This window comes from Procambarus clarkii, chromosome 17, assembly GCF_040958095.1.
Source record: "Procambarus clarkii isolate CNS0578487 chromosome 17, FALCON_Pclarkii_2.0, whole genome shotgun sequence".
NCBI classification, from domain to species: Eukaryota; Metazoa; Arthropoda; class Malacostraca; order Decapoda; family Cambaridae; genus Procambarus; species Procambarus clarkii.
The window spans coordinates 42869204-42891876 of NC_091166.1; the positions used below are offsets into that span (position 1 = coordinate 42869204).

At 44.7% G+C, this 22673-nt stretch overlaps 1 protein-coding gene and 1 long non-coding RNA gene across 14 annotated transcripts in view; one reads left to right on the top strand and one right to left on the bottom strand.

Annotated features, from left to right (window-relative positions):
- Positions 1-22673, bottom strand: part of LOC123772554 (homeobox protein, cut) — a 589385-nt gene that overhangs the window by 204082 nt on the left and 362630 nt on the right. For 10 of the 13 annotated variants that reach the window (XM_069325906.1, XM_069325910.1, XM_069325908.1 and 7 more), the window contains 2 exons: positions 12871-13049; positions 12294-12419 (listed from right to left, as the gene is read on the bottom strand). In XM_069325906.1, coding sequence (XP_069182007.1) covers positions 12294-12419; positions 12871-13049 — 305 coding nt within the window. The remainder of the gene's footprint in view (positions 1-12293; positions 12420-12870; positions 13050-22673) is intronic. The other 3 variants (XM_069325909.1, XM_069325911.1, XM_069325912.1) reach the window with 1 other exon arrangement.
- LOC138365532 (uncharacterized) overlaps positions 4408-22673 on the top strand; it is a 565144-nt gene continuing 546878 nt past the window's right edge. The window contains exon 1 of the long non-coding RNA XR_011228904.1: positions 4408-4705. This is a non-coding gene — a long non-coding RNA (uncharacterized lncRNA). The remainder of the gene's footprint in view (positions 4706-22673) is intronic.

Consider the following 22673-nt stretch of genomic DNA (forward strand, 5'->3'; position numbering starts at 1 on the left):
GTCGGCATCTGAAATACATATCCCTGTTGGCGCTTAACTACTAAGTCCATTATATGCTTCTAACCTTTTACTCCACCGCTCACAGGATGGGTATGGGGGTGTGTGGAATAAACGAGCTAAACATATGAACGTGATGACGGGTTGAATATTATATAAGTGTATGGAAGCAGGGCTTTGAAAACAAGTCAGTGTGGACTGCAGAGGGGAGAAGCTGCCACACAGAGAGAGGGGATGTAAGGAAGAAGCAGAGGGGAAACAGGGGATACTACCACAGAAATAGAGAGTAAGGGTGTGTGTGTGTGTATTTACTTTTTGTGTCTGCAGAATAGAGCTATTTAGATCTTGGACCCCGTCTTTCTAACCAGTTTACTTTTCTTCTATTATATCTACATATATTTCTCTCTCTCTCACACACACATCCCCAGGATGCAGCCCGTAGCAGCTGTCTAACTCCCAGGTACCTATTTATTGCTAGATGAACAAGACATCAGAGTGAAAGAAACTCTCCCCCATTTGTTTCCGCCTCCGCCGGGAATCGAACCCGAGCCATTCGGACTACGACCCCCGAGCGTGTGTGTCATAATGATAACTAAAAGGGGAAACTCTTTGCTCGTGTCCCCAACGAAGACGCCACCAAAACACGGCGCAACAGTTACAAACAAAAAAACATAAGTCAGTATGTCAGTAACGATGATGAATGTCATAGGTGGTTGCGTAAGTCCGAGTCACGGGGGAGTGCGATCATTCACGTGGACAGGAAAAGTGACAGTATGCAATATACTTAAACGGACAAATTCATCTTCTGTCTACGAGTTCGCTGTCTGTGGCACGCGCAAGACATGTCATTTCGATTAATAAATTCTTTATTTGAAGCCTAACGGTTGAATAAGTGTCTAATTTAAATGATGTTATTCGGAGTGAAACCCATGGAGAATATGTAAGAGAAATTATTCGATATCAAAGTATAAGCACTATAGAAATTAAACCGTTTGACAGAAAACATGAAGTTATCAACTCAAAACTCCAAGAATTTCACCATTACTAATATCTCTATTAAAACGTCAGTAAAACGTAAATAATTCCTCTGTTTTAACCTAAAATTACAAAATATTTGTCGTCATATTAGAGAATACTGACTAAACAGGCCGTGAATTACGTCATAGAGAGCTTCAAGACCCCTGCCAAAAACTGATAGAAAACGGAGAAGTTATCAGTGCTCGGGAAACCCTGAGAATTATCAGCCTGAACGGGTCTTTTGATTTCCTAGCGGTGGATCAACTTCGTCCAACAACTCGTTAAATAACTCGCTCTTGTTTCCGTCGACAGGAGTTCTAGCCGCGGGAAAGGATTATCGGATGTCTATCGGGGCGTATCGGCAGTTATCGGGGCGCTTTGACCGATGGGGGGAAAGGATGAAGTCCGGGAGACAAAGAGCCGGGTTGGTGGGGCGGGGGAGGCCGGAAGGGTTGATAAACTCGCGCGCTATTTCAGGGTGGCGTTCTTTTGTTTATATTTAGTTGGGTAGAATGTTTCGAGCGTGCGTATGCGTGTCTCGGCGTATTCAGAGAAGCCACGCATAAGCGTCTGCTTCATTAATATTGCAGAGTGGACGTTTAATTGCCAAGAAATAGACACCAAATATGACGACTCATCACCATGACCCCTTGTTAAGGAAGTGGGCTTTTGTTTACACCAAGTCTAGTATACTCTCGGAGACGTACAGTCTCCAGATATAACTTTTTTAACGTTTAAATTAAATAATTATCAAATTCTTATTAATATACCTATAAGAGAGACTGTCTCTGTCTATAGTAAGCGGCCACACGCTAGGGGCTAGCCTCACGAAACTTTGCAGGGTGAATGGTCTGGGTTACGGGCAGCACATAGTGGGGTCGGGGTCGAGCCATGTCCCCTCTTTTCATTAAATGTCAAATTCCACTAATTTCCAGTCTCAGTAAAAATATCTATGCTCACTACGATTCGTCTAGCATATTAACTGTGTGTTAGAATGAATGCTGATGAAGGTCGCTGGGAAGATGGGAAGAGAAGGGGAGAAGGAAAAGTGATAAGAGAGGTTGGGGGGGTGGTGAGGAAAGGGGAGAAAGACCCAGCCACAGCCGGATATATATATATATATATATATATATATATATATATATATATATATATATATATATATATATATATATATATATAATATATATATATATATATATATATATGAAAGGCCTGTCCTAAGAAAAAATATACTAGTATATATACGATACTAAAATATAGCATTGTATATACATCTAAATGTTTCCTCTTTTCGTGTTTTGTTTTTTAACAACTTGTCATTTATACATGTAAAACGCGGGATATGTGGGAAGATTTATTGGGAACGTCAAAATTAAGATACTGGAGCACAGGAGGATAACTTTTAGGACTGACCTTCCATTCATGAAGCCAACTTTTTCAGCAATTAGGAACCTCTGTCACGAGAGTGGTCATTGTATACACGAGTCCCACTTCAAAATTTTGGACTCCTGTGTGAACGGACCGTCTGACCTGTGATGTTGTTGTTTTAGATTTAGGTACTCAGAACGCAGTGTCCATGTAGCACGGGCTATGGTGAGCCCGTTGACCTGTGAATTATGGAGTCTTTATATATCAGGGAGCTGCGGTTTCTGTTAAACAATAATGCGTCAGCTGTCCAATTGTATACTATGTAAAATGTCATCAAGTGTTTGTTCTGTGTATGTTTCATTTGCGGGTCATTATATTCTGTAATTGTTTAGTTTCCCCTTGATTTGTGTTTTTGGTGCTCTTTTTGAAGTATGATGGGCCTTATAATGTTCTGTTTAATTGTGAAACTGAATATAACAATTAGGTGTCTATTATTTTATAATATTTGGGTTTCTTTAGAATGTGTGACATGTGTAATTCTTTATTGATTGATTTAATTTGGTCTTGCATAGAATTTTTTATTCTTTATGATCGTAATTGTGATTTTTATTGAGTCCTTATTGTTAGTATTGAATGTTATAGAATCTTACTTCGTTTGATCAGTATCCTAAGATACTGATCAATACTGATATTTTTTCTTGATCAGATTTTGATATTTTTTTCCGTTTCGTGTTTTCTTTTTTAAGAACTTGTCATTTTCGTCTCTTAAGAATGTAATTATGTTTTGATTGTAAGTTGTTTGTTAATTTTAATTCGATTTTTTTGTATTTTAAATCTGTTGATGAAAACGTATGAGTATTGGAAACATTATGGATTTTAATTAAGCAAGATGTTTATATTGCCAATCGTGTTCCTGTGATAAGGGCTTTCTAAGTTGTTCCTTGCATTCTTTTAAGACCCTGTAAAATATTTCCCTCATCCTGTTCTCTCGTCACTCACCCCAACACTGATATTACCACAAAATCACAACCACCATTACAACCACAACCGTATCTTTTACTCTTAGAACAATCATTATCTACTCAGCATCATTATTACCACCACAACCATCAGTACCACCACAACCATCAGTACCACCACCACAACCATCAGTACCACCACAACCATCAGTACCACCACCACAACCATCACTACCACCACCACAACCATCACTACCAATATTATCACTACCACAATCATTACCACTACTATAGCCACCATAGAGGCAGCATCACCGTCAGCATTATCAGTCACTATCACAACCCCAGGTACAGTGTTATGACTATAACCACTGTCAGCACCGACATTCTCAGTTCACCATCACAACCAGTACTATCATTTCCATTTTGGACAACGTCCCAAAGGAGCAGGCAAGAATGCAGGCCGATAGGCAAGGAGGCAGATAGAGGAAGGAGGGAGGCAGGTAGGTAAGGAGGGAGGGAGGCAGACAGGTAGGGGAAGGCGGGGGAGGGAGCAGCAGCGTCTTCGATTCACTAGTGCTCAAGGAAAGATGAAAGTGAGGCTGGGAGGGTGAAGATGGAGATGCTCGGTATGTGAACACGGGAGAGATAAAGGCTCACTAGTATATAAAGCGGCTCCACGCGCCGTGAACACCAGTTGATGAATGGTTTAAGAAGCCCCCCCTTCCTATCCCACCCTTCTCATCTCCTTCCTTTACCCCTCCCTCCCTCCCCCCCCCCCCTCCTTCATCTCCAACAGCTACCCCTGCACTCTGTATCCCACTCCCTCCCCCCCTCTTTAATCCCCCTCCCTCCCCCTTCCCCCAACGAGGCAGTTTCTTCATAATACAATACGTCTATGCTGTTGACATATTCATGAAGGCGGAGAGAGAGGAGCAAGAGACTGTATGCATGTTACATGTCTGTGTGTCTGTGTGTGCTCTTCTTATCTAGTTACATCGCAGCCCTTTGATCTGATCTTCACAGCGATTATATTTCTCATTAGTCAAATTTTCTTTTCCCTCAGGGTTTGCACGAGGGAGGTGGAGGGATGGAGGCTGGGTGCTTCCTCCTCCACATCACTGACGCCAAGGTGAAGTCAGCCCTCCACGCCCACCCTCCAGGTGTAGTCGGCCCTCCTCGCTCACCCTCCAGGTGACTCTCCACGCCCACCCTCCAGGTGTAGTCGGCCCTCCTCGCTCACCCTCCAGGTGACTCTCCACGCCCACCCTCCAGGTGTAGTCGGCCCTCCACGCTCGCCCTCCAGGTGTAGTCGGCCCTCCACGCTCACCCTCCAGGTGTAGTCGGCCCTCCACCACCAGGTAAGTCGACAGTACTCCTCCAGGTGCAATCAAGCCGCTACACACGAACGCCACCAGGGAAGGTAACGCTCCGGAAGTCAAGTGAATCACCGCACTTTAGTGCCATGATTAGCGAGCAGCGTTATATATTGGCTCCAGGTCCCTGGCGACGACGGCACGTCACCAGTCCAACCCTAAAAGATGGTTGGTCTGGATGACGTCCAATCGAGTCTGTCTAAGCAGAGAATCTTGGCTTAGGACTTTTTTTTAAATGTCTACAATACATATTATCCGATAAAAATCACGATGATTGACTTTTTCATATTTAAGAACTTAAACGTTTCTTGTATCTGGAGTGCGTAGAACTGGCGTATAATCGAGGTGTGTCAAGGGCAGTGTATGTGATCAGAAAGTTAATAGATAATGAAGTTGGCGAGGGGTAACGTCCAGGCTGTAGTGGATATGTGGGTCTGCGGGCTGCTCCAAGCAACAGCTTGTTGGACCAAGCTCTCACAACTCTGGACCGGGCTTGAGGAGTAGAACTCCCAGAACTTCATCCAGGTAGCGTCCACAACACTGGCACTTGTGAACGACAACTCCCACAACACTGGCACCGTGCCAGTGTGCGTTCACAGTTGCCGGGTTATGCGTGGAAGACATCTTGGCTCTGAGAACCTTAGCATTGTCGCTGTTATCAGAAAGGAAATGTACGTAATATCGAGGGCCACGGAAGCGAGAATAATTTAGGGGTTAAATCACGCCAGCGTACGTAATATCGAGGGTTATACCGCGGATGCGTACGTAATATCAAGGATTAGGCCATGAAAGCGTACGTAATATTAAAGTTAATCCACGGAAGGGTTCAGACTACGAGACAAGCTCGGTATAAAAAGTGGCCACTGAAGGGCCTCTAATTATATGAGTAATGCCAAAGGGAGTCCATGTAAATTTATGGTTAAACCAAGATTCATTCAGACGTATCCACTTACGAAACCTGTACATCTTTCAACAATCATGGCGGCTTTGTTTACGTTTGTTAAATAGTTTGTGAGATTCGCAGCTTCACAATCCAAGGTTATTATTTTTATAGACAATCTCGCAGGTGCTTTAAACTGGTAGAAGTTTGACATTTGGTTGAGTTATGTCAGGAAGGTGTCACGCCAGGTGCGGCTCATGCCAGGCGAGTCATGTCAGTGTCATGAAAGGTAGGCGTCATCCCAGTGTCATACTAGGTGGGTGTCATGTCAGGTGGGTGTCATTCCAGGCGTGGGTTATTCCAGTCTTTCATTCAGACACTCACCTGAAGATACTCATTCTCATTCACAGGCACTCACTCACGCACACACTAGTATTCAAACACCCATACAATCGGCTAGTCATTGAAGCACTCACACGAGGTGGCAGTTGTTGATGCGCCCATACACACTGGCATTCACTCGAGAATTGCCATTGACTCAAGACTCCGATAAATAACGACATAAATTCCAGAACTCATACTGGCATTCATTTGTGCAAGCACCAATACTCATTGGCTTTCATTCAAGCATTCTTGCACATTCACCCAGGCACTGACGCATATCGGCCATCGTATTCACATTGGCGCTCACGTACAATTTACACACTCGTACTCATGACCGATTACATACCCAGCCCCACAACCGCTCACTCAGGCACTCGAACACGTAGGCCATAACCATAAATACTCAACCCTACACTCATGTTAACATCCATACACAACACCCATCGTCCTTCCCTCAATAAACTCTCCAACTCATTCATGATTGAAGCTTCTGCGGCGGCACCAATCAACCGAAGCTCAAAACCTCCCGTTAACACAGGGCAAACTTGGTAAGTACACTTATAAACACATTCTCGCATACAACGTTTTACATACAAATGTGTGTGTGTGTGTGCGCGTGCGTGCGTGGGTTCTGGCACGAGTCAACAAGACAAACATTGACTCTGACCCCCTGGGGATGGCCATATATCGACAAGAGCCATATTCCAATTGGTATAAATAATGGTGCGTGCTTCCCACTCGTCTAGGGAGCCTCTTTGATAACCAGCACGGCGGAGTACACTATATTGCTCCTCACGTGCCCACTGCGGCTTTGATCTTGCTCGTCACAGATGATAGGACCTGCTTGCAATGTGGACTTGACAATGGGTGCAAGATAGAAGGACCTGCGTACAATATGATCTTGACAAGCCGTACAGTTTTCCTGAGGTTTTCTCCGTGTTTAAGGGGTTTATCCTGAATAACCAAAACACAACCCTAAAACGAATAAGGAATTAGAAGTGTTGAACAACTTGCATTGCATCGTGTTAAGAGTTTCCTTAAGAAAGAGGTTCTAAAACATTTACGTAAAGCGTGATGTAAACTCTCTCCAGATCTTGTAACAATGCCGCTGTCGTTGAACAAGGAGGCATCGTCACACTGAACAGGGAGGGAGGGGATGTCACTCTGTCACTCACTGTCACCCCCTCCATCTCCCCCTCACATTTGAATGCTCACAAGTGCCAAAGATACTCTTCAGTTCTCGTGCCATCTTTGGGGTGCCAATATGCAGACAAATTGCTGCATCTTTCTTCCCCTTCTCTCCTTTCTGCTAACATTCCTTCCTCCCTCCACCCGCTTTTCTTATTCTCCTCCTTCTCCTTCCCTTTGCTACTCCTCCTCCTCCTCCTGCACTACAACTAAGTCGCAGAAATGGCAGGAAAACAGGAAAGGGGAGAGTGGAAAAGTAAAAGATTCGAGATAAAAAATTTTAGGAGGCATAGTGGTAGAAGGGACGTAGTGGGAGGGAGGAAGAGATCAGTACAGGGAAGGGGGGGAAGGCATGAGAGACTAGTGGAATGAAAAGGAGCAGGTAAATAATGTAAGCATGTCGTGGAGAGAAAAGGAACGAGCAGAGACAGAGGCAACGAGAAGGAAGAGACGTATATGGAAGAGGAGGAGGAGCTAAAGAAAGTGGAGGAGAGACTTGGGGGTGAGGAAGGTATGCGGGTGAGAAAAAACAGACAAGCGGGGCAGGTGTGGAAGAAAAACAAGGGAGAGTTCTGTGGTGAATTAAGTGGAGAGGGAGAAGAGTGTACTCGCCTAGGTGTGCTTGGATAGTCTAGCATTTGAACGGGTTTGTGTGTGTGTGTGTGTGTGTGTGTGTGTGTGTGTGTGTGTGTGTGTGTGTGTGTGTGTGTGTGTGTGTGTGTGTGCGCGCGCGTGCGTGCGTGTTTGCGTATGTGTGTGTGTGTGTGTGTGTGTGTGTGTGTGTGTGTGTGTGTGTGTGTGTGTGTGTGTGCTCGTGCGTGCGAGTGAGAGTGTATGAACATATACGTATACATACCTATGTGTACCTAATTATGCAATATCATTTATGAAATTTCATTACGGCCTCACGTCAGCAAAATCGAATTAGAATCCATGAAGGATATAAATATTGATAGCTACTTAGCTATACAAGAGGTTTGCTGAATGCAAAATTACCACACCTATTGATCGTAAGACTACAAATCATCTTCTCTAATTGGAATCGATCCTACCTCATCAATTCTATAATTAATCACATCGTTGAAAATAATCATGGTGTTTGGCCCTGTCGATACCTCGTTGCTCTACCTGGCTCCCAAGGCACAGGTAAGGACCAAGGAGGATGTCATGCCAGCTACCTGCAATTAACACCAAATGCGACGTGTTAGGGGACCTCCCCATTGGTGCGCATACTTGAAGCGCATAACTTTGGAGGAGGTTGATGGCTTTACTTGTCATGTCTCACTGTGTCCCTGTTGTTGTATGTGGCTGGCGCGACGAGAAATTGATGGGTGGAACAGAGGGAGGGAGGGAGGGAAGGGGGAGATGGAGAGTGGTTGAAGATGCGGGGAGGGGTTGAGGGATGTGGGAAGGGGGGGCAAGGGTAGGGAGAAAGAGAGGGAAATGCATCAACCACAACAAAGCGATACACCATTACCCAGGGCTTCTCCACGGCAAAATATGGATCAGTAAATAGCTTGGAACGGCAGAAGGTTCTGCCAAAGGCAAGTTTCTAAATATTCCCAGCAGGAGGAACGTGCCTCTGTTGAACACCATCAGCCAACTGTACTCTGCCTTGTGTCTTTAAGGAGTGTACTGTGGAACCGATCATCATTACCATCTTGAGAATCAGACAATCACATCACTATCACAATACCATCTCACAACCCTTGAGGGATGAAGAGGGAATGTGATCACTACGTATATGATACAAAGGGGGAAGGGGGCAGCCTTTTTAAAACAAGAGGTTACAATTTGAAGCTGGAAACACAGGAATCAAAGAAATATCATGAAATATTCGGACCCTGGACGGGTGGGCAATAAGTGGAATGGCCTGAAAGAGAGGTTGTAGAAGCGATTTTTGGCCACAAGTTTAACGTTAGATTTGATAAAGAATTCAAAGGTCAGGATAGGTCAGTTATAATGCAACGTTAAGAACAAAGTATATTGGCTACGGATAAAGAGCTAGAATCTCACTTTCTCGCAATCAGTTTTAGCTAAGCACTGTTGTGTAAGCATGACGCCACTACCACACCACCACCACCACCACTACCACCACCACCAGTATCACACCATCACCACTACCACCACCAGTATCACCTCATCACCACTACCACACCACCACCGCCAAACACTACCACTATCACATACGTACACTATCACACGCCAACACTACCACACACCACCACTACCACCACACACCACCACACACCACCACCACACACTACCACCACACACTACCACCACACACTACCACCACACACCACCACCACCAAACACCACCACCACCACACACCACCACCACACACCACCACCACACTACCACCACACACCACCACCACACTACCACCACACACCACCACCACACAACCACACACCACCACCACACACCACCACCACACTACCACCACACACCACCACCACACACCACCACCACACACCACCACCACCACACACTACCACCACACACCACCACCACCACACACCACCACCACCACACACCACCACCACACACCACCACCACCACCACACACCACCACCACCACCACACACCACCACCACACACCAACACCACACACTACCACCACCACACACTACCACCACAACACACCACCACCACCACACACCACCACCACCACCACACACACCACCACACACCACCACCACCACACACCACCACCACACTACCACCACCACACACTACCACCACACACCACCACCACCACACACCACCACCACCACCACACACACCACCACACACCACCACCACCACACACCACCACCACACTACCACCACCACACACTACCACCACACACCACCACCACCACACACCACCACCACCACCACCACCACACACCACCACCACACACCACACACCACCACCACACACCACCACCACACACCAACACCACACACTACCACCACCACACACTACCACCACCACACACTACCACCACAACACACCACCACCACCACACACCACCACCACCACCACACACACCACCACCACCACACACCACCACCACACTACCACCACCACCACCACCACACACACCACCACACACCACCACCACCACCACCACCACACACCACCACCACACTACCACCACCACACACTACCACCACACACCACCACCACCACACACCACCACCACCACCACCACACACACCACCACACACCACCACCACCACACACCACCACCACACTACCACCACCACACACTACCACCACACACCACCACCACCACACACCACCACCACCACCACCACCACACACACCACCACACACCACCACCACCACACACCACCACCACACTACCACCACCACACACCACCACACACTACCACCACACCCTCGCAGTAAGGCACACATCTCCATCACCCACACTTATTAACCACCATTTAGACGTTCCATCTGCTCGCACGCTACTTTGCCTGCAATACCTTCTAATTTAGACACCTTTTTTTTCTTTTACAGCTCCCGGGTATAAAATGATGAGTTTGTTGAATTATCCGCGGGCTCGCCGCACCCATTATTTACCAAGAGCGAAGGTGTAGTAAGACCAACGAGGGAAAACTGCAATAAAACATGGCAAATGGGCCGCACAAAACACACACCACAGTAATTAATATGCAATAAAATGTCGCCACCAGAGAAACGCCAGAAAGTCTGCCCATTTCCTCGAGAAAGTGAGTGATGGGAAGGCTTAAACTATTTCCCCCTTCCCTTCACGCCTAGTTATTATTGCGTATTTGCCAGTTTTCCCAGGCCTACCTTCTTTGATTTCATTTTTTTAGGCCTCTTGTCACGTAGGTTTGTGGATAATACACAGGTTTTATGCATGATGACTTGGCGCTTTCCCCCTCCCCTGGTAGTTACCTTCCCTTCTGTTATTAACCTATCATGCTTTTGTTTTCCGGTTCATACTCAGATCACTGCCGCACCTACCCATAACACTCCCTCACCTACCCACACCACCCCCCCACCTAACCACACCACTCCCCCACCTACCCATAACACTCCCTCACCTACCCACACCACTCCCCCACCTAACCACACCACTCCCCCACCTACCCATAACACTCCCTCACCTACCCACACCACTCCCCCACCTACCCATAACACTCCCTCACCTACCCACACCACTCCCCCACCTACCCATAACACTCCCCCACCTACCCAACACCTTCCAGGTCAGCGACCAGTATGATCATGGAACATGCTGTTGGGAGCTCTGATATCGACAAATCTCTGGTGGCAATAAAGTGCCTTCCATCAAAGGAGTGCTGACAGCTTTATGACACCAACATGCGCGAGAATTAAGTAACTCCAGGTCCCTCAGGAGCCGCTTGTCAGCTGTTCTTTAACCTCCCTCGTAACTCGGCCTGATCTTCTGAAGCCTCGGAGAAACGCACACACAATGGCTGTACATTTTCGTGTTCTTCAGCACGTTATCAGAGGCTTACTCCGTTCAGTAAGTCTAAGGTGTAGGTTGAAGAACACGACAGTTGTCAGATATTTCCTGTTCTCCTGTAATTACTTGGCATTTATGTCTAACTGAAGTGTATAGTAGAAAATCCCACATTTACAGTGCACGTAGTTATTTTCCGTCTGAACTGAAGTCTTTCTGCAAGTCTGAGAAAGCCTACGGTTCAGCCATATATGCATATATATATATATATATATATATATATATATATATATATATATATATATATATATATATATATATATATATATGCATATATATATATGCATATGCATATATATGCATATGCATATATATATATGCATATATATATATATATATATATATATATATATATATATATATATGCATATATATAATATACATATATATATATGCATATATTCTTATTGTGATGGTATATGACTACTAGACTGGAATAGGACCATGAGCGGATATACATGCAAACATTCCTCACCCCCACCTCGGATCGAACCAGCAATCTCTGAGCGAGATTCAGGCACCAGACCCTCGTGATCCTGTTCAAGCAAAGTAGTCGACATTGTTACCTATGATGGGAGCCCAGTCGCTGGCTTGGGAGGAAGTACTTACGTTCTTGGCCCAAATGTACTTGGCGGTGCCTCACAATGCGAGAACTCGCTCCACCAGTTCGCTGTATCCGCGGTGGAGAGTGTATGGTGCCTGAATCTTGCCCAGAGATTGCTGGTTTGATCCCAGCTGGGGGTGAGGAGCGTTCACATATATTATATATGTATATATATATATATATATATATATATATATATATATATATATATATATATATATATATATATATATATATATATATATATATAATATAATATATATATAATATAATATATATATAATATAATATATATATAATATAATATATATATAATATAATATATCCATATATATATATATATATATATATATATATATATATATATATAATATATATCCATATATATAAATATATATATATATTTATATATATAATATGAGACAATTTTAACAAGTTAATTAAATATATTTCTGTATTCGATTCTTTTTTTTTAGTAGTTATCACTGTGTAGAACCTTAACATGCGTCTGAGAATGTGCCTAGAGCGATGACTCCTCGCTTCACCTTATGCCGTAGAGAACAACTATGAATTATCACTTACTGGAGGTCACGTTTGGCTTCCTCAAGGCTGGAGTGTTCCAACTTAAACTCGAGTCGTTGGATAAGTCTGTTCTTCTGCTCGAGTTGTTCCTCCATGGCGTGCATCTGTGCGGCTGTGGCCTCCTTGACCCCGGAGAGCGCCGCCTGCAGCCGGGAGATGTCCTCCACCAGCTTGGACACCTGTGGGGTAGAACATGGCCTTGTTAATACACTTGCCATAGCGGCACCCCGGGATACCTGTGGGACAGAGATGACACCTCCATGGAAGCCTTGGACTCACATTAACGGTTAAAACCTCTGTTATTCACCGTAATTGACTAATGGAACAATACAGGTAAATTTGACAACAATAACTTTGTAAATATTAACAACTATTTACTCGAAATATTCAAGGTGTAATGAATAAGAGATTCAAGTGTGTTAGCCGGCGTGGGAGATTTAGAAGCCCATAAAGTGCCATAAAACATATTCTCACACAAGCCGCCACCGTGACCAAACACAGTTAGAACACTGAACCCTCTCAGTAATAGCACTACATTACCACTTAACTAGCCTTCAGCACCACCACAGTGCAGAGTGGGCGGGGGTTTTGTGTGGAAGGGGGATGGTGAATGGATCAACAGGGTAGTGTATGGAGGCTGGGTGATTGTGTAAGATGGGTAGGGGGAAATATAGAGTGGTTGGGAGTTATTCAGAGTAGAGGGGGGGGCGGGTAGAGTGAATCGGGGTTGTGTATAGAGGGTAAGGGGGGGTGGGTGGGGGGGAGGGGGTCCGTGTATACTTCACACCCTCGCTGTCCACCACACGGCTACTGTGCGGATCGTCCGAAATCACAAAGAAATTAAACGTCCTGCTCCGTAGGCTACTGAGTCAGCCACCTGTAATAAATTCCCTGGGCTTTTGAGCGAACTTTTTGTCAGAGAGTGTACAGCAGGACTTTTGTACGGCCACTGATGGCCTTACTCTTAATGTTCCTCCTGCACACGGGCGCTCTTGCCCCGGACTCTATATCCTCTTCCTCCTCTTTCTAATTTTCCACTTCTTTCTCCTCCCTTCATCATTCTTCTACTCCCACTATTCCTATTCATCGTGTTCTTCCTCCTCCTATTCCGCCGCCTTATATTTGTCCTCGTTACTCCTGCTCCATGCTCTCCTCCTTGCCCTGAGCGGTTGGCAGTACCCACCAGACTCTAATATTAAGATAAAAGACATGATGGGGGAGATTGTGACAGTAGAGGCACCTCACCTTCCCTCACTACACCAGCCATGCTCCCCTCACTACACCAGCCATGCTTCTCTCACTACACCAGCCATACTTCCCTCACTACACCAGCCATACTTCCCTCACTACACCAGCCATACTTCCCTCACTACACCAGCCATACTTCCCTCACTACACCAGCCATACTTCCCTCACTACACCAGCCATGTTTCCCTCACTACACCAGCCATGTTTCCCTCACTACACCAGCCATACTCCCCTCACTACACCAGCCATGTTTCCCTCACTACACCAGCCATACTCCCCTCACTACACCAGCCATGTTTCCCTCACTACACCAGCCATGTTTCCCTCACTACACCAGCCATACTTCCCTCACTACACCAGCCATACTCCCCTCACTACACCAGCCATACTTCCCTCACTACACCAGCCATGCTTCCCTCACTACACCAGCCATACTCCCCTCACTACACCAGCCATGTTTCCCTCACTACACCAGCCATACTTCCCTCACTACACCAGCCATGTTTCCCTCACTACACCAGCCATGTTTCCCTCACTACACCAGCCATGCTTCCCTCACTACACCAGCCATGTTTCCCTCACTACACCAGCCATGCTTCCCTCACTACACCAGCCATGCTTCCCTCACTACACCAGCCATACTCCCCTCACTACACCAGCCATACTCCCCTCACTACACCAGCCATGCTTCCCTCACTACACCAGCCATACTCCCCTCACTACACCAGCTCAGCTTCATACTTGCCCTACAACAATAGCACTAATGTGTAACTTTAACCTTGCAGTTGGTTATATGACACAAGATCTCTTATATAGTGCAAAAGACTAAAAGCAGCAGATCTGTCCAAATATAGCAGCCTGACAGTAAAAAAAAAACTTGTGTGTAAAATATGGACACAATTATATTCCCTCTAAATTGGCAACTACATCGCACTAGTGTCAAAGTCGAGGATTTTACCGCGAGGGGAAACCTACAAAGTTGTACCTGATACGAGGTAATTAAGTCCCCCTGGTGGCAGGTGACAGGTAAACTATGAACGTAACAGGTTCTGATCCCAAGCCTCACCTCTGTCTTATCTGCAAAGGATCGGATCGGTGCCAAGACCCTGGTGTTTATTTATATCGTTTATGAAAAGCTTATCAGTTTTATGCCCAACCGAACCATTCATTAGGGTCCATTCCCTGACGGGTGTGGAGCGCATTCTCACCTTTATATCGAGCGTGCCCAGGTGCGCTAATTAATGCTCACGTCTCTGGCTGAGGTGGTCAGAGGCAATAAATGTGGCAACCTTGAAGAAATTACCAGTCTATTCTTTAGCTCGGAGCCCACACATGGCAAATGTTGAAAGAGCTCAGGCAAGCGGAATGACACTAGGGGAAGAGAGGGATTGGGTAAGGAAGATAGAGGAGGGAAAGGGAGGGTGGAAAGGAAAGAGAGAGAGAGAGAGAGAGTTGGTGATAGAGGGGTAGAGAAAGATGGTAGAGTTGAATGATGCTTTGTGGATCGGCGTGTGCTTGAACGAATAATGTTTGATCTGTTCGGCTGTTGTTGACTGATTTTTTTTATGTATAGCTGTCTGCTTGATTGTTTTGCTCTGTTTGTTTTATATTCTCCTCCCCCCCCCCTCTCTCTCTCTCTTTCTCTCTTTAAGACAAACCTACAAATAGATATTTGATAATTCACTTTTTTCTCTGAGTACAACTATTGACTTCAAAGAATTCTGGACTTTCAGACACACTGCGACAATTCCCATTAAACAGCCAATATATCTTCCCTTATAAGACCAAAACGTTATCCGAATTTCACTCTCGACCAGAGCCTGGCTTTTCGGAAGGATGCGAACTGGGCCCTTAACAATACGTCTTCCTCATACAGTATGCCCTGTGCGCTTCCTTTCCTTGGACTCCTTCCCATATGATTCTCTCACATTTATCCATTTTTCCTCCCTACCATTTCTCTTCTCCGCTGGTAACCAAGTCCTGGAGATGTAAGTGTTCCGTCGAGTATCAAAAGGGCTGTGACTCCTGCCAGACTCGGTCTCGCTTCATGCAGGTCGGCGTTCAATTCCCGACCGTCTAAGTGGTTGAGCACCATTCCTTTCCCCCGTCCCATCCCTAATCCTTATCCTGACAACTTCCTAGTGCTATATAGTCGTAAGGGCTCGGCGCTTACCCCTGATAGTTCCCTTCCCTTCCTCTCAGACTGCGAACCACTACGTCTGACAAATCTGACTGACCAGACCCAGGAGGTCCGGTCAAGAGACCGGACCTCGGTGCAACAGAGACCAGACCGCAGAGACATTGATCCCCATAACCAACAGAAGGTGATACTACCAACCGCTTAAGAAACCGGTTCCGGAGCTTATCCGCCCCTCCCCGTCACAGAGCTCTGCCTCACCCTTCACCCGTCACATAGAGGCCCCACACACGCTGCCCGTCACACCGACACGCTTCAGTAAGCATAGCGTGATGATGGACCGTAACCGCTGGACGAGGGGGTCTCTTTCTCTCTCTCTCTCTAGTCACTCATTTTGACCAAAGTGGCACAGGTGCGAGACGGACGCTTACCTGTGTTTATTGTGGGTTATAATTGATGTGGTCAGGCGCTATGTGAGCTTCCTGTCTGAGCTCAGGCAGGTGTGATTGGTTGATTACCTGACTGATTGTTCGATACGCTTTAGTTGGCTTATTGCTTGGTTGATTAATTGTATGTTTGGCAGACTATTACTGACTTATTGCTTGGTTGATTGGTTGTGAGAGAATGGAGTTTCACGTCTGTCCTAGGCGTGCTTGTATTATGTGCCTGCATTAAGTACTTGTAAGTAGTATACTAAACCTATCAATATAGTTGTGATCTGTTAGAGTTAACCTATCAGCCAGCCAGCTCTCTTGAGCTGACACTCCGTAAAAAATGCAACTGTTGAGCAACCAGATACGTACTAACCCAACCACCCCACCTAACATACCGAGCCAATGCATAGAAAACGTCATTATACGGTGCCTTAATTATTATTTTTCTTAACTTAATACGTTGCATTTTAAACGTATTCGACGCCCTAATTCCAGCTCCGAGTGCGGACGCGGCAAGACCATGTTTATATTGGTGACTGGTAATAAATGCTCACGTCGGGAGCCAGGCAGTTGTATGAATTTGTCTGTGATATATCAACCAACTGTTGTATATTGTATATTTCTTGTTTGTTATACTGGTCGAGGACTGGTGTTGGTCACCGCTGATATTGGTCGCTGCCTCCGCTCCTTTACTCTCTTCCATCGGTCACTTTGGCTTGTATTTTTATGTTTCAAATTGGGGTGTTCTTTTTTTTTTTGGTTAGGTGTTGCTTCATGTTTGTGGCTGTATTTGTTGACTTGCTTCATATTGGTGGCTGTTTTTGTTGACTTCATATTGGTGGCTGTTTTTCTTGACTGTTGCCTCATATTGGTGGCTGTTTTTGTTGACTTGCTTCATATTGGTGGCTGTTTTTGTTGACTTCATATTGGTGGCTGTTTTTCTTGACTGTTGCCTCATATTGGTGGCTGTTTTTGTTGACTTGCTTCATATTGGTGGCTGTTTTTGTTGACTTGCTTCATATTGGTGGCTGTTTTTGTTGACTTCATATTGGTGGCTGTTTTTCTTGACTGTTGCCTCATATTGGTGGCTGTTTTTCTTGACTGTTGCCTCATATTGGTGGCTGTTTTTGTTGACTTGCTTCATATTGGTGGCTGTATTTGTTGACTTGCTTCATATTGGTGGCTGTTTTTGTTGACTTGCTTCATATTGGTGACTGTATTTGTTGACTTGCTTCATATTGGTGGCTGTATTTGTTGACTTGCTTCATATTGGTGACTGTATTTGTTGACTTGCTTCATATTGGTGGCTGTTTTTGTTGACTGTTTCTTCATATTGGTGGCTGTTTTTGTTGACTTGCTTCATGTTGGTGACTGTTTTTATTTCTTTGTTTCGATTAGTAGTCTTTAATTTTAATAGCAGTCGCGTTTTAGGTTCCACTCGGTTCTCAGTACATCACAGTTTCTGATTGCTTACTGTCCCCCTTGGTCACCGTCCCCCCCCCCTCCTCGGTCACCGTCCCCCTCCCCCTTTGGTCACCGTCCCCTCCCCCCTCTTTAGTCACCGTACTAGGCTTGAGAGAGCCAACCTTGCAGTAGTATCAGAACATGACAGATGTTTGTATACACATAGTTCCACAGATACAATATTCATGTGTACACACATCAAGAGAGGTTAAGTGGACTACGATGTTTGGCTGTATTCAGAACGAGGCAAACCTTGTGGAATATTCAGAGGCCACTGCGACCTGTCTAACGATACATTTTCCAGTTTGTTTAACCTGTCATCGTTTAAACCTTGTAGTTACTTAATAACAGAGCATTCAGGCTCAGTTTCAGCGCTGTGTCAGACCCGCGCGTCGAGCAATTATTGAATTGAATGTTCGTCACTGCTATCGTCGGGATGCTCCCTTAACTGTCTAATATATTCTCAACACACATGAAATAATGATGTCCTGCATCCACACGAACGTCAACGCACTGCTGAATATATTACCCCGAGCCCTATTATTGTAGCTATTCTCCGCCTTGGCTACTTCATCATTACGGTATATTTTCCTATGATTATTGTTGGCATAATGACTCCTATCGCACCGATGCTTAAGGGTAGAAATGGTTCCGCTATTGGCTGGACCAATATGTGTCTGGTATATTGTGTATAATAAGAGGTATTGGATCGGCTGGTGTATTTTCATCCATATTATTAGCGGCTGTGCTCTTGATACATGACTTATTCAAGCACAGGAGTGTGACATAGAGGCGCATACAAGTCAGCTGTGTTATGTACGGAGGTGGTGAAGGTGGTGGGGGCAGGGGGAGGCATCCTTGCCAAAATGGTCCCTAAACACAGGTCTTGTGGAATTCACATCCTGTAGATCATCACAGTCTGGTTTCCACGCGCTAATTGCCTCCCCTATATATATATATATATATATATATATATATATATATATATATATATATATATATATATATATATATATATGCAGAATAACCACATATGAAAAATAGACAATGCTTAACGCGTTTTCGGCTAATTCGCCTTCATCAGAGCAAAGTAGAATGAAGATAAGATTGCTGATCAGACCTTTATATCCGCCTGGGCAGATCATCTGACCACCAAAAATAAGTGGAGGAAAGGAATTATAAGAAAGAAGGTAACTGCAGAAGGCCTATTGGCCCATACAAGGCAGCTCCTATTAATATCTCCAAGTGCCATATATATATATATATATATATATATATATATATATATATATATATATATATATATATATATATATATATATATATATAATATAATGCTACCATTTCCGGTAATGGCGAAGACGTACTGGGTGGAGCGAACTCCTCCTCTTTAAACTAAAGGTCGGAGTTATATATTTTTAAAGCTTTCCACGTAAAATCAACTGTGTAACGTTTAATTGTAGAAAGTATTTACAAAAACCAATATCCGTGTTATAGGGAGTTGTTCGACGCAGCTAACGAATCGTGTGAACTGATAACTATCGCTCTGCGGCTTCGTGCCTCCCCCCCTAACCGTGTTCCCATAATCCCTAGCCCCCTCCCTAACCACATCTACCCCCCCCCCTCCTAACTTCTCCCCGCTAACCACATCCTTCCCTCCTAAACCCCTTCTCGTAACCACACCCTCCATACCTCTCCCCCTAACACCACATCCTCCCCTCCTAACCCCCCTCCTTACCCCTCCCTCTAACCATCTTCCCCTCCTAACCCCTCCACCTCCATATAACCTTAACCCCACTATTCCCCTTCACTTTGTAATGTTGTCGATAACATCGACCATGTGGGAAAAAATACACTTTACTTGTTGAGTCTAAAGGTGTAAAGCTTTCTTTTATTTAGGTACGTATGTGAGTATATGTTTGTATGTAAGTGTGTACATGTATATGTAACTCTGTGTGTACATACATATATATATATATATATATATATATATATATATATATATATATATATATATATATATATATGTATGTACAGTATTAAAATAAATTGTGTAACTATTTTCACAGGAATGTTACTTGCTTAGCTAAATAAACATAATAGGTTCCTGAACCTATTATGTTCCTCTGTAACCACTTCCACCACCGCCCACGGGATGGGTATAGGGTGCATAATAAATGACTAAACTAACTAACAAGATTTAACAAGAATGATTTCTTTAAGCTTTTCTATGTCTGGGAAATTTGAAGCGGCTTATAATCATATTACACGCACGCGTAATTGTAAATTGAGAGGCGGAACCAAAGAGCCAAAGCTCAACCCCCGCAAGCACAACTCGGTGAGTATACACACACACACACACACACACACACACACACACACACACACACACACACACACACACACACACGCACGCACACACACACACACACACACACACGCACACACACACACACGCACACACACACACACGCACACACACACACACCAGAATAATTCTCTACCAATCATGGGAACTAACTTCCATATTTCCACAAGGAAGTAAGCAAGAAAATACATATAAAATAAGCAGATATTAAGCTAAGCAAGGAAGAAAATTGGTAGGCTTGTATGTCGAACGTTCTGATGGAATGGCAGATAGAGAGGAAGGTATAGGCAGGTAGGTAAGTAGAATGATTGATGAGCAAGGAGGTATTGAAGTAGATAGGTGGCTAGATAGATAAATAGGTAATTGGGTAGATAGATAGGTAGTTTGGTAGATAGGCAACTAGATAGATAGTTGGGGAGACAGGTAGATAGGTAGGAATATAGATAGGTAAGTATAAATAAGTGAGCCAGCGAATTTAGACAAGGGGAAATCACTGGGATGTTATTTTTGCAAAATGTTTAATTACTAGTTTACTCTATACTGAGTTGTTCTTCACGTTTTGTATTTATTAAATTTTTTCATTGCCTTAGTTCCCATCTGTTTTTTTTAATTTTAATTGGTATTTAATTTCCATTCCGTCGGTTTTGATTTGTTGTCGAGAGCATGTGTCTTGCAGTTATTTTATTTTTAGTTGAGAATTTTTGTGAAATTCGTAACAAGCTCTTTTGCATATCAAAAAATATACGGTATTGAAATATTTATCTTCGTAAAAGTGGCCCAACATGTAACAGTTGATATGGAAAGGTTGATGTGGTAGAGCGATTGATGTTGGGAGGCAGTTGATGTGGTAGGGTCTATTGAAATGATAGAGACCAGTTGATGTAGTGGTTGCCTATCTGTGGTTAGCTAACGTAGATTCTTCCTCCTACCCTTATTTTGACTTGTATTTTAAAACTTTACTGACGGACGAGTTCTTTGTCGTATATGGCCTGGAAGTTGTGGATGGAGGTGGCTTCCACGACTAATTCGTACCATCATCACCACCACCACCATCACCACCATCACCACCATCACCACCATCACCACCAACATCACCACCATCACCACCACCACTATCACCACCACCACCAGCACCATCACCACCATCTTGCAAAAATAAGAAAGAAGATCACAGCGCAAATATACCTTTAATTAAAGCTCAAACAAACACCCATCTACATCACTTAATATCCAACTATTACAAACATACTCGAGTCCTTAAAGTCCCACACAAACACTTCCTACAAACAAACACTACATCCTTTTCCCCTAACGAACATATATATAAATTTTCTGTCGTATCAATATCTATACACGATATATATATATTTTTTTTTGTTAACCCGGCCCCGTCCTGCAAACTCCAGTCTGACTAACAAATCGCCACGGCCGGAAATGCACCATCGGTTCCATTAATTAAAAGCCGAACAGGGAATGGAATGGAATGGACCGGAATGGGCTGGAATGAACAGGAACGGCGCGCGAGCCAGGCAGTAAGGCTGTTATTTGTGTTAAGTGAACCACAAGAACAACCGCAACGACATACCCAGCTCCTCTTCTTAACCCCTCCTCCCTCCCCCACCCCTACACCCCCACCCCTACACCCCCCCACCCCTACACCCCCCCACCCCTACACCCCCACCCCTACACCCCCACCCCTACACCCCCACCCCTACACCCCCACCCCTACACCCCCACCCCTACACCCCCACCCCTACACCCCCACCCCAACACCACCACCCCAACACCCCCACCCCTACACCCCCCACCCCGACACTACTACCCCTGCACCACCACTACGCTCAAAATACGTCACATACGCGTTTCGTGTTTGTCTTTCCCTATACATACATGCATATACACACGCATGTATATATATTTTTAAACCATTAACATTGTGGCCAAAATACGACATTTTCTCATTCCCGTGTTTTTGTGAATGAGAAAAACACACACACACACACACACACACACACACACACACACACACACACACACACACACACACACACACACACTGGAGTTCAAAGGTTTGCCACCAGACTAGTACCCGAGCTGAGAGGTATGAGCTACGAGGAGAGACTACGGGAATTAAACCTCACTTCGTTGGAAG